General features: G+C 50.2%; 1 protein-coding gene across 3 annotated transcripts in view; it reads left to right on the top strand.

Annotated features, from left to right (window-relative positions):
* Positions 1-5,139: 5,139 nt before the first annotated feature.
* Aldh1l1 (aldehyde dehydrogenase 1 family member L1) overlaps positions 5,140-12,815 on the top strand; it is a 45,027-nt gene continuing 37,351 nt past the window's right edge. For 2 of the 3 annotated variants that reach the window (XM_051203323.1, XM_051203326.1), the window contains exons 1-3: positions 5,140-5,243; positions 10,135-10,284; positions 12,248-12,482. In XM_051203323.1, coding sequence (XP_051059280.1) covers positions 10,158-10,284; positions 12,248-12,482 — 362 coding nt within the window. In that variant the 5' untranslated portion in view covers positions 5,140-5,243; positions 10,135-10,157. The remainder of the gene's footprint in view (positions 5,244-10,134; positions 10,285-12,247; positions 12,483-12,815) is intronic. The other variant, XM_051203325.1, reaches the window with a different exon arrangement.

Genomic DNA, 12,815 nt, shown 5'->3' on the forward strand with positions numbered 1-12,815 from the left:
TTGGTTTGTTTAAGGAAATTAAGGTGGTGGTAAGTGGAAATTGTCTTTTAGATGTTTGTTTTTCTTTATGAGACAGCTTCTCATGTGGCGCAGGCTACCCTTGGACTCTCTAGGAAACCAAGGATGACCTTGAAACTCTAATCCTCCTGCCTCCATCACATTAGCCATTTCCAAGGCTCCTGTTCTGCCACATTCATTGAGTTCACTGTTACGTAGTTGCCCCTGCCACCCATCAATTTTTCATTCACTGTCATCCTGCCCCCATCATCCTGCTCTGCCCATCACCAGGTTTATTTGTTTGTTTGTTTGTTTTCTAAGTTGAAACCATCCACTTTAAACCTAAGTTTGCCCGGTCTTAACTCCCTTCCTGTGACTCTGACTGCTCGAGGGGCCTCACCTATGTGGAATGCTTAGACCCCTTTGATACTGGCTTATTCCAGTGTAGTTTGGTTAGTACAACAAACTCAAGCCTCATCTGTGCCATCAATGGACTGGGTTTCCTCCTTTTGTAAAGTCTGAATTATATCCTATGAATTTTTTTTTTTTTTTAAAGAAAAAGCAATTGAGATTCTAATGTTAGTTACGGAGTTGCTTCAAATTCTTACAACATGGTAAGTGTCACCACTGGGACACAAGGTCCAGTGACACTGTTGCTGATGACCCTGACCTTTGCAGCTCCTCCACTGCAGCCTGGTAAGCTGGGTTTCAAACCTCCCAGCTGACCCCACCCCTCCCTCCATGCACCCTGAACCCTTCTCTCTGCTCCCTTGTTTGGGATGTCCTCATTTCTTCTTTACTGAGTTTACTGTGGCCCTGCCAAACCTGTGAGTCAGTTCTTGTCCCTCCTTTGGCCACTGCTGTGTCCCCCATCATCTTCTGCCTGGGTGCGGGAGGCAGCACCTCCTTCTCTCTGGCTCAGCCTTCAGGGGTCATCTGCTCTCTTGGACACTAGGATAGTCAGAAAAATACTGCATTTGACTTGGCATGACCTGCAGGCTCTGCCCAAGGCTGCAGAGGTGTGGTGTGAAAGGGCTTTGAACCTTCTGAACATACCTAATCTCTTCAGAAAGAGAGATGTTGTGTTTTCAGATGGTCACATGGGCTGTGGTTCAAGGCAGAGCTACAGAGAGGCCTGAGGCTGATACCCCCTTTTACCTACTATGTCAAAGAACATGTTGGGCTCTTCCAGGGAGAAATACAGAGGACCACTGTGATCTCTGGAGAAAGTTCCAAGGAGTAAGGTGTCAAGTTCACAAGGTAGGATGTGGGTGTCTTAATAGGAGGTTCCAAGAGAAGAGAACTCTTCCCCCACAAAAGAAAATGTGTAGCTGGACTTGGTGACACACACCTGCAATCCCACTCTCAGGATGCTGAGCTAAGGGACAGGTCTACAGGTCAGGCTAGCCTGGGCATGCATGGTGAAACCCTATCTCCACAAAACCAACAAAGTTTGGGTCGCTCTGTGCTCACCTTGACTTTCCAAGGCCATAGTCCTGGTTAGGTTAATGTTTCCTCGCATTTGGTGAGTTCCAGAACCAGCTGAATCATGCTTATACAACAGAGAAAAGCTGTTCTGCCCATCAATTCACCTGTGCCCATGCCTCTGAGCAGGACAGTCCCTCCTAAATATCTCAAGATTAAACTGCAGCCCTTCATCCACTCATCCACTCCATCTCCTCATGCCCCATCTCTTCCATTCCCTCCATTCCCTTATCCACATCCTAGAAACAGGCCAGTACATGCCACTCTTCCTAGGAATCTAGTCACAGGACCCTTCAGAGCCCATCCATACCCCATGATGCTTCTTCAGCATCCTTAACAGAGATGGCGGTTTAAGACAAAGCAGTGCCTCCCCTGCCCCCATAGAAAGACAGAAAGTAGCATGGGAGCGATGACATTGGAGTGATGTTATAGTAGGACACACAAGTCATGACCATGTAACTGGGCACTGCTGGCATGGTGAACTGGGGTGGTCATTCATCGAGTACCATACAGGGCTGGGACATGGGTGGCTCTGCCACTCTCTGACCTCAAGCCTGTTTCTCTGCCTGTCTGTGAAGGCATGGATCCAGAACCCACTTAACATGCCTTCCACCATTTATTTGTTAGAAACAAAACACCTACCCATACTCGTGGGAAGAAATGAGACTCCATGGGTCCTAAAGAAGGGGTTTCAAAGCCTTATAAACTACCATCGACTGTGTACCAGCCCCAATCATTTACAGTCCCCCCATGGACAGAATCAACTCACCCAGCTGTGAGGCAAGCCATAATCCCACTTAGCAGGCAGAGGCAGGAAGATCCCAGGTTCAAGGCTAGTCTGGGAAACCTTAAGACAGAAAACAGACATTCACCCCTTCTCATTTGCCCTAAAACTCACTCAACTGGCAGGAAGTATCGGGATGTTAACCTGGACTACTTTTCACAGAGGATGACAGAGAGAGAAGCTCAAAGGGTGGGACCAAGATCAAGAACTGGATCCACTTCATATCCAAAGCCTAGATCTACTCAAGGCTCAGATACACCCAGCATCTTGGTATAGTCCCCCAAGCACAGCTCCCGGAGGCAGGTGTTCTACCCATGGGGACAGGCCTAGGGCACACACTCTGTCTCCTGTTCAAAGTGAATGGTAAAGGAGACAGCGGGTCCTGGGCTCTCTGCCATCTTTTATGACAAGTAGCCCAGGTTTGCATCCCTGACACTTCCTGCCAGTTGAATTCGGGGTGTCAGCGGTATCTTCATTTGGTGCTTTGCTGACTCTGTGTGTCCTCACTGGCCCATCTTTACAATATGAGTTTTCTGAAAACTTTGTGTGTCTTTTATGACCCTCATCATGACAGCTGGTCTCCATCGTCAACTATATGGAATTACAGATCTCCATGAAAACAAACCTCTGGGTGCATCTGTGATGGGGTTTCTAGATTCAGGTTAACTGAACTCCCTCCTTAAGTGTGTGTGGGTGGCACCATCCCAGGGGCTGAAGTTCAGTATTGCATAAAAAGGAAAGATTGAACTGAGCCCAGAATTCATCTCTCCACTTCCTGACTGCAGATGCAATGTGACTGCAGCTGCCTCACACTTCCGCTACCATGTATGTCTTCACTGTTGTGATGGACCGGACCCCCAAACCATGAGCCTTGGGGCCTTCTTTCCTTATGTGACTCATTTTGTAAATGAGAACAGTAACATAGATCTCCCATTACTTCAGTGAACTCTGCTTATGCCCCCACCGCCATTCAATGCCCCTAAGAGGATGGATCCCCTCAGATTTACTGACACCTCGTTGGGACAGTCAGCTTCCAGGCTGTTCTTTGGGGGATCCCGTCACCCACCCTTCTGCTGATGCTGTCCCAGCTTCAGAGTGCAGCGCTCACTAAGACCCTGGTGTTTAATCATGTAACCTGCAAGTTTTACCGATTCCCTTCGACAGCAAGCATGCCACTCAGTGCTGGAGAACTGCCAGGAGGCAGGGATCGTCTCATATTCCTGTGGGTGGCATAATGTTGATACAACTGCGATTGGAGGACGATAAAGGAAAATTAGGGGCTCATCCCACCCCAGGGGCTGCAGCTGGAGTCAGTCCCTAAAGACCTGGTGTGTTAATAGGAGTGTCCTAACTCATGGAGAAAGTAAACAGCATGCACAAGCCCATGAATCCAGAAGGTAGATTCAGGTGAGGGACAGTAGAGGCCTGGAGAACAAGGCCACAGGACTCAAGCAGGAACCACCATAACCCTACCTGCCCATGCTGGTACAAGGACAAAATATATGCATTAAATCACTCAGAGAGCTTACAGTCTGGTGGGAGAGACAGATATATAGAGGACAGGGAGTGCCAGGAATGTGGTTAGCTCTTTGCAGGCAATATATGAGAGTGGCCAGCAGAAGCCAGGGGACTCCTTAGGGTGAGTGTGTGTGTGTGTGTGTGTGTGTGTGTGTGTGTGTGTGTGTGTGTGTGTTACAGCGTGTTTGAGCTCAGCACCCAGAGACTGATATTGACTGGCTGATAAGAGACAGGGATGCCTATGATTATAGTCTGAGAGTCTGCTCAAGATAGAGCTGGTGTTAGAGGGGGCTTGGTGCACTGAAGGGGCAGGGGCTGGAGCTCGGGTATGAAGGGGCCTCAGAGGTGGTCTGAGTGGTGGGGCGGGCAGTGGAGGGCATGCACGGAACGGAGGCTTGGAACACAGCTTGGGCCAGGAAGTAATGGGCATGTTACTGGACCCTTTTGACTTACCTCCACTGGGAGGACAATGACCCTACTCAGGGAGGGGTATGTGGCACCTAGACAAGGCAGAAGGGCCAACAGAGAGAACTTCCGAGAAGAAAACCTGAGCCAGGACACTGCCCAGGGTCCTCAGCCAATGGGTGACCTTGCTTGTCTCTCTCAGTCTCAGCGCAGGGTGCCTCTTACCTCACTCTTGAGTAGGAGAAATGACCCAGGTAATGTAAAACCCCTTTAATATGCCAGTGATACTTTTTGATTGTCCCGTGTCACACAGCCAGGTCACACAGCCAGGGCTCCTCCTGCCCCCACCCCCACCCCCACCCCGCGACACCTCACCCAGCTGGACTTCCATGGGTCCTTCCTCCAGCAGGTTAGGCCTGAGCTGTGCAATATTACATGCGGTGGGCCCCGCCTCCTTGTTCGGTCCGTCTTGGGACAAAGGCTCACTGAGGTCCCATCGCGAGGTCTGATCTGCTGGCTCTGAACGGTGGGTGACCAGCTGGACTCCGGAGATGCTGAGCAGGGAATTCAAACCGGAATTGGGGACGGGAAGGTCTCCAATCCAGTTACGGATACTCAGCCTTTTGAGGATGAGCCCGAGGCTGCGCGGTGCTTTGTAGGCGTTGGCGGCCCATTTTGCGGAAGGGAAAGCTGGGGCGTGAGGCACCTGTGAACGGACCTCCTGTTTGGGTTCGTTAGTGCACTTTCCAAAGCACTCTCCTCGGTCTCCGGACTGGGAAAGGATCCTCTGATTGGTCATATCTGGGGGCCTGCCCCGAGGGCGTCTTGTGATTGGAGGGGTCCTGGCTGGGAGGGCCCTGGTGTCTGCCCCTCCTCTGTGCGTGGAGGAGGAGCCCTGACCCCCACCCGCTCCACCCCAGACTAGAACTAGTGCAGGAGTCTGGGAGCTCGCTGGGCTGTGCGGACCCTCGCAGCTGGCAGGTACTTCTGGGTTCCGAGCCCAGGGGCTCTGGGACGGTGACCAGTTCTCCTTACTCCCCGTCTTTGACCTTGGGTAAGTTTCTTTTTGCTTTTGTTGTTTTGAGCGTGGCACCTAGAGCCTTTCTGCTGCAGGCAGGCGCTGAACCTCGGAACCACAGCTCCTGCCCTGGGATTTTTTTTTTTTTTTTTTTTTTTTTTTTTTTTGAGGGAGGGCTTTCCTCAGTAGCCCTGGCTATCCAGGAACTAGCTCTGTAGATCAGGCTGGCCTCGAATTCAGAGATCGTCCGCTTCTGACTTTGGAGTGCTGGAATTAAAGGAGGGCAACACCGCACTCGGCTCACATCCTGGGAAGTTCCTTAAGTGCTGCTGAGTCTGGGCTTCTGCTCTATAAAATCAGGGAACAGGACCGGACAGGATACTGGGATACAACCGTGCATATCCTGGAGAATTCTGGTTCTAGGCAGCTGGTGGTGAGTGTTGGCACTGTCTTCTGTCTAGGTAAGTTCTCTATGCCCAGGAGACAGCAAGGTCATACTTTATAGAGGCAGTTGAGACCCAGAGAAGGTGACAATTCACCGAGGCCTAAGCTGAAGTCTGCAGGCTTGAGGATAGGTTACCCTGTAGCCCGGAATCATGGAAGTGTCTGATTGATCTTGGGCCCCTGAGGAACATATCCATCCCCTGCCAGGAGCCAGGGCAAAGGGGCCATCATATGAGAGGGTAAATCTTGGCAGTTGTGGGTGAACCATGACCACCACCAGGTCTGCTCCCAGCCTGGAACTGCAGCAGGCTGTAGAACAGAAGGTCTCTGTTGTTCTGACCCAGGAGCTTGGAGTGGGGACCTGCATAGCAGGAGCCCCTGAGTCCCTGAAGGTCTGAGGCCACAGCAGCCTCTGGGGATGCCCCGACATAAGACAGGGCTGGGAGACTACACTCCGTATCCTTGGGGCTCAGATGGCCCCCAGCCTCCCATGTTATCTGTGTGGCTGAAGGCAAACTTTAAGTGAGGGTCCTCTACCTACCTCCTTTTCGCTGAACTGTGATAATAGCCTACCTGCAGAGATCCTGACTGCCCCTCTATAGCTAAAAGTGGGGTTTGGTTTGTTTGCTTGTTTTTTACTCCTTTATTCCTTCCCTAAATAACATGTTTGGCAGGACATGGAAGCAGGTGTGGTAGCACAGGCCTGAAATCTCAGCATCCCAGCACTCAGGAGGCTGAGGTGGGAGGATGAGAAGTTCTAGAGCAGCCTGTGCTCTACACTGAAACTCCCTTGAAGGAAGGCAACAAACACAAGGAAGGCAAACACAGATGCACACACACATCATACCACAGACATACCACACCACATACATATATACACAGACAAACAGATATAGACACACATCATACTACAGACATACCGCACCACACACATACATACACACACAGACACAGACACACACATACAGACACACATACACACACGCATCATACCACAGACACACCACACCACACACACACACACACAAACACACAAAAGCACAGACATACACACATCATACCAAAGACACACCATACACATACATATACAGACCAACACACACACACACACAAACATGCATGCATGCATGTCTTGGAAAATGCGGTGAGTGATTAGCTGCTGGAGCATCTTGGCTTACATGTTCCCAGCCAGCAACACTTTGCTACATCCTAATGGCATGGCCTATGCACTGCCACACACTGCAGTGTAAAACCACCTGTTGTCCTCTAGTCCTCCCATGGTTTATAAGAGAGAGGCCAAGTCTGGACTGAGCCATTTTTTATGTTCCCTGCAGAGAATATACAAGTGCTTATTGTTTCCCTTGTAACTTTGCCAGTGCTGGGCATTCATATTAAGTTCCTGCAGTTTTACAGGAGGAATGTGACTGTGTTTGACTCTGCATTTAAAGAAATGTTCCAATTTCATTAGTAGTGGTTGGCACATGTTTTGTCTGTTGGCTGTATTTTTTCCCTTTTAACAACGTGCTTTATATGCATTAATTTCCATTCCACTGCTAGAGCCAGGCCTGTAAAGCCCAACTGCACCAATATTTTCTAACATAGTCCTCCTTTTCTCTCCCTCTCCTCTCCCACTTATCTGCGTCCTTCCCTTTCTCTTCTTTCATCTCCATTTTTGAGGCAGGGTCTCATGTAGCCCAGATGGCCTCAAACCTCCTATGTAGCTGAGGATGGCCTCGAACTCCCATCCTCCTGCTTCCATCCCCCCCCCCAGAGCTGTGCTTACAGCCTGCACCAGCGTAGTTGGTTGCTGTGGAGCCAGGGATGGAAACCAGTGTTTCAAGTGTGCTAGACAGGTGTTTGATCAATGAGCTACCTCCTTATCATTACTATGTTTTCTTCCTGTGTTTGGTGTAAAAATATTTGTGTGTTCTTTTTTAACTCAATTGGACTTTTGGGAACAAAATGTAGACTTGAGAGCTATATTTGTTTCTTTAAATTAATAATCAACTTTCAGAGTTTGTTTTGGTTTATGGAAAGACTGAGGGCAGAACTGGATTCCCATATGCTCATTCTGCCCATGCCTTTCTTTGTTAAACATTTACCACACTGTGTGAGCAGATGCCAGTGCAGTGTGATGACCTCAAATCCATGTTCTGTGGTGGGGCTCTCTCACTGCATTTGTGACCTTTGTGTTTGGGTGGTGTTCTCTCCTCAGCCCTGGCAACGAACTACTTATCTTTTCACTCTCTGGATTCACTTTTTCTGAGTGCTTTGCAATTGTGATCATAGTGGACAGCATCTTTGTAGGTTGGTGTCTTTCACTCAGCAGCTTGCATTTAGGTTTCCTCGACATCCATTTGCAGCTTCCTAGCACATGTCCTCTCAATTCTGGCTTACGCACCATTATCTAAACCCCATCACCACCATTGTCTTTTTTTTTTTTTTCTACATTCACTCACTAATGGGTGTCATAGTTGCTTCCAGGTTTGAACAGTTCTAAATAATGCTAATGTCAACATTTGCATGTAGATGCTAGTTTTCTGTCCACTTGAAGAAATACCTATGAGAGTGTGTCCCAATTAGGGTTGCTATTGCTGTGATGAAACACCATGATCAATAGCAAGGTGGGGAAGAAAGGGTTTATTTGACTTATGCTTCACCATCACTGTTCATCATCAAAGGAAGTTAGGAGCTCAAATAGGGAGGAGCTGATGCAGAGTCCATGGAGGGGTGCCATTTACTGGCTTGCTCTTCATGGCTTGCTCAGCCACATGTCTTATAGAACTGGGGACCACCTGCCCAGGAGAGACCCCACCCACAATGGGCTGGCCCTCGCCCATCAATAACTACTTAAGAAAATGCCCAGAGTCGGCACAGAGTCATTTTTGGAACTGGTGGTTAAAATGAACTTTGCGTTAGAACAAGAATACTGGAGGTTGGAAAGGTAGCACACTAGTTAAGAGCACTTGCAGCTTTTGCAGAGAACCTGAGTTCTGTTCCTAGCTTCCACACCAGGCATCTTACAACCTCTTGCAGAGGTGTAGCTGCAGGGAAATCTGATGCCACCTCCTGGCATCCAAGGGCACCACAGTTTGATGACTTAAATCTTTAGCTCACATTTTAATTGAGTTTTTCCCTTCTTTCCCTGAGTTTTGAGGATCAGTTGTCTGGGTCTCCCAGTTTATGGATACTCATTGTATTTTCTTGAAGGAGTCCTTTGAAAGTAGAAATATTAAGCTGAATGAAGTAGAACTTAATTCTCCTTGTCATGAGCCCTCCAGTGCTGTGCTTTGAAAGGTGTTGACGAATTGCAAGCCCATCCACGTTTCTCTTTTTGTCTCTGACAGGTTTTATAACCTCAGGTCTGTGATCCACTGGACTTGATTTTTATGAGGGTAGTGCAGCACTTGAACCAGCATGGCCTTGTATGACATATTGACATATGACATATGACATTTTGATGCTTCACATGCCCACAGGCTAGTGATGGGGAGTTTGGGTCTGAAAGGCACACACATGAAGTTGGCCAAGACAGAGAGGTGTTGCTGCTCAGCACTGTGAGAGGTTTTGGTATTTAGTGACCAATGGCATTTCTGGTCACAGCAGCATGCTGTGTGTTGTGGAAACTCATGAGGCTACCTCACACCTGTGATTTCTGCACCCCTTTTTTTTCAAGACAGGGTTTTTCTGTGAGACAGTCCTGGATGTCCTGGGACTCACTCTGTAGACCAGGCTGGCCTTGAACTCACAGAGTTCTGACTGCCTCTGCCTCCTGAGTGCTTGGTTAAAGTCATGCACCACCACCTCCCACCTGGCAGTTTCTATACTTCTGAGTGTGTGAAGTCCGCACTTCAGACTTTCACTGAACCATGCAGATGTGGTAAACGGCCAGTTTAAGGAAAGATACCAGTAAGTACCTCAGGTCTTACAGACATCAGTGGAAGGAAGGTGCTGAACTCAGCAGCACTGACACTGGGTTCTGCTTCATACCTTTGGCCCCTCTCCTCAGCTCTTCCTAACCCAGTCACCCTCTGCCATGGAGGCTAATATTAAGCAAGGCTCCTTTGCCCCTCTTGTGGCTTCTGGGTTTGGTGCAATAAGCCTGGTGTAGCCTCAAGGGAAATACGGTGACTTTCTCATTAACCATGAGGGAACAGAGGCTAATGTGGCTTGACCAAGGTCACAGAACTGGTCACTTCCACTGTGTGTTCTAAATGTCTCCTAGGACTTGCACTAGGTTTGTGACAATTTGCAGGGATTTTAGTGAAGGGATCCTCAAAGCTACAGTCTCTGTATGACCCACCAGCTGTCATCAGAATCTCCACATTCAGATGTCAAGGTTACCTGTGTCCGCTTGCACCGTGGAAATCTTTCTGAAGCAGCCTGCTGTTCATGGAGCCCCCTGGGTGACCAAGGCAGGGGAAGTACCTGCTGGAGTCTGGTTGGTTTCTCCTTTCTAACCCTTTGGCTGCCCCTTCAACAGGTGCCTTCCATCCCTTTGTTGCCATGAAGATTGCAGTAATCGGACAGAGCTTGTTTGGCCAGGAGGTTTACTGCCAGCTAAGGAAGGAGGGCCATGAGGTGGTGGGCGTGTTCACTATCCCAGACAAAGATGGGAAAGCAGATCCCCTGGGTGAGTGACAGCTCAGGGGCAAGGAGGAGGGTGGAGGGGAGCCAATCTGCGGGGACAGAGGCACTATAGTGGGCAGGAGGGTAAAGTATGGGGTCTCACAGTGTAGCCCTTGCTAGAGAGCACTTATACACCTTCCACTCCAAATCCACACTGATGCCAAGTGGCTGCCAGACTGTCTTGGAATAAAGTAACACACACACACACACACACACACACACACACACACACACACACGACTGTGGGGTAGGATCTGTGTTCTGACCAAGGGCCATAAAAAATCCCAGCTTGTCCTATGTACCTCTCTGAACTTCTCAGACCCAAACATCTAGGCTCTCAAGGGCTCGGGGGACGTGTTTCATGTCACCATTTCTGGGGCTCTCTTAGCCCTGAGTACTCAGCCCATGGGCTCCTGGTAAAATAGAGTGGATGGAGTTGAGAGGTTTCCCTTTTGAGAAGAGCATCTTTTTGGTGCTGCTTCCTCCTGGGGAAAGAGCCACTTGAGATTCAGTCTTGGACCCTCACCTTGGAGCAGGCACCCAGTACACAGGATGCTGGATCTTCCATATGATGGACAGATCCTCCAGCCACTCATCAGCCCTTGTCAGGCCTGATGGAGAAGGACTGTAGGACACAGCTTAGTGATGGAAAGCTGAGGTTAGCAGAGAGACTTTGAGGGGTCAGCCAGATCCAGGGCAGAGCAAGCAGGTACAGTCTGACCCCTGGACTCTGTTCTGATGCTGCTGTTGCCTGCCTGGCCTCAGCCCTGCACCTGACCCCAGTATGATGTACATGTCCTGAGCTCTGCAAACAGACTGCTTGGCCTTGAGTGCAGATGACCTGCAGGAGGCACTGGCCACAGTGAGGATGCTCTAGAAGTGCATTCTGACCTCCTCTCATCATGGCTGGTTACATAGCATCTGAATCACAAACAGATGTGTTCCGGGGTTCAGCTGGCTTCCTTTATTTCCCCTTTTTATTTAGCCTGGGACCCAGTACATGGGATGGCGTATCCACATTCCAGAGAGTCTCCTCTTTTCAGTTAACACCTGGAAACACCCTCCTACTGATTCTGAACCCAGGGACCTTGACAATGAAGATTAGCCCCTACATCGGGACATGGTGGTAGAGAAGGGACAGACAGCAGGGTCAGGCCAGTCAAGGGAGTTCTCTCCAGAGATTTGCTAAGGACATTTATGAGCACTGAAGGTCAAAGAAAGCCCTGCAGGTTGTGCCTTCTGAAGGCTGCTACCACCAGGCTGAGGACAGGAGGGGCTGGGGCTGCCTAGGATTGAAGCCTGTAAGGAGGCAGGGGGTGGGCCCTGCAGACTGGGCCTGAGCCACCTGCCCACAGGTGTGATGCCAACTCTGCAGACTGGGACAGGGGATTCAGCAGCAGCTGTTCTGGGAAGGGACTCCTGTGGCTGGGGTGAAGAATTGGGCTAGGGTGGTGGCCAAAGGACAGGATCCCCACAGGAAGGATCAAGCCCTTTCCCACCCCTCACCACCTCCTGGTAAGGGGACAGTTGACAAGGCAGAAATATGGTTCCCAGGGACCCCAGTGTCCAAGAAAGAGATCTGAGGAGGAGAGAGAGGAGAAGGAAGGAAAAGGAGAATAAAAAGAGAAAGAGGTGAGGGAGAGGGGAAAGGCACAGTGTTGGACATGGCTGGGCCTCTGGAGAGGACTATGAGAACAGTGGCGACTGGGAACCTGTGGGACCTGAGCAAGGGAGGCAAAGGGAGGCCTGAGTGCTCAGCAGGAGGTAGCATCCAGGCAGGGAAGTCCCTACTCCTCCCTCACTCTTGGCCAGCATTGTCCCACCTGCATCCCGGTAGAACCTTGGGCAGTGAGAACAGGGAGGGAAAGGACACCAGGAACAGGCCAGGAGCCACTTCTCTGGGAAGGCACAGCTGACAATGTGTGGGTGGCACAGAGAGGGCAATTTCTCACCTGCTTCCCCCACAGGCCTGGCGGCTGAGAAGGATGGTGTGCCTGTATTCAAGTTCCCTCGGTGGCGTGCTCGAGGGCAGGCTTTGCCCGAGGTGGTGGCCAAATACCAGGCTCTGGGTGCGGAGCTCAACGTGCTGCCCTTCTGCAGCCAGTTCATCCCCATGGAAGTCATCAATGCCCCCCGGCATGGTTCCATAATCTACCACCCATCTCTGCTACCCAGACACCGAGGGGCCTCAGCCATCAACTGGTAAGACAGGACCTACCCCCACTCTGCCTGCTACATCACCCACCCTTCTTGGCCTGAAGCGTCTCTTTAGGGTGGTTAATTGCATTGCACAGGTGCCTGCCCGGCTCTGCCATGTGTCACCCTGAACCACAGTGGGGAAGGTTAAGACAGAATGCTTGCCAGGCAGTGGTGGCTCACGCCTTTAATCAGCACTCAGGATGCAGAGGCAGAGGCAGGCAGATCTCTGTGAGTTTGAGACTAGCCTGGTCTACAGAGTGAGTTCCAGGATGGCCAGGACTACACAGAGAAACCCTGTCTTGAAATCAGCAGCAGCAGCAGCAGCAACAACAACAA

This window comes from Phodopus roborovskii, unplaced genomic scaffold (assembly GCF_943737965.1).
Source record: "Phodopus roborovskii unplaced genomic scaffold, PHOROB, whole genome shotgun sequence".
Classification (NCBI taxonomy): domain Eukaryota; kingdom Metazoa; phylum Chordata; class Mammalia; order Rodentia; family Cricetidae; genus Phodopus; species Phodopus roborovskii.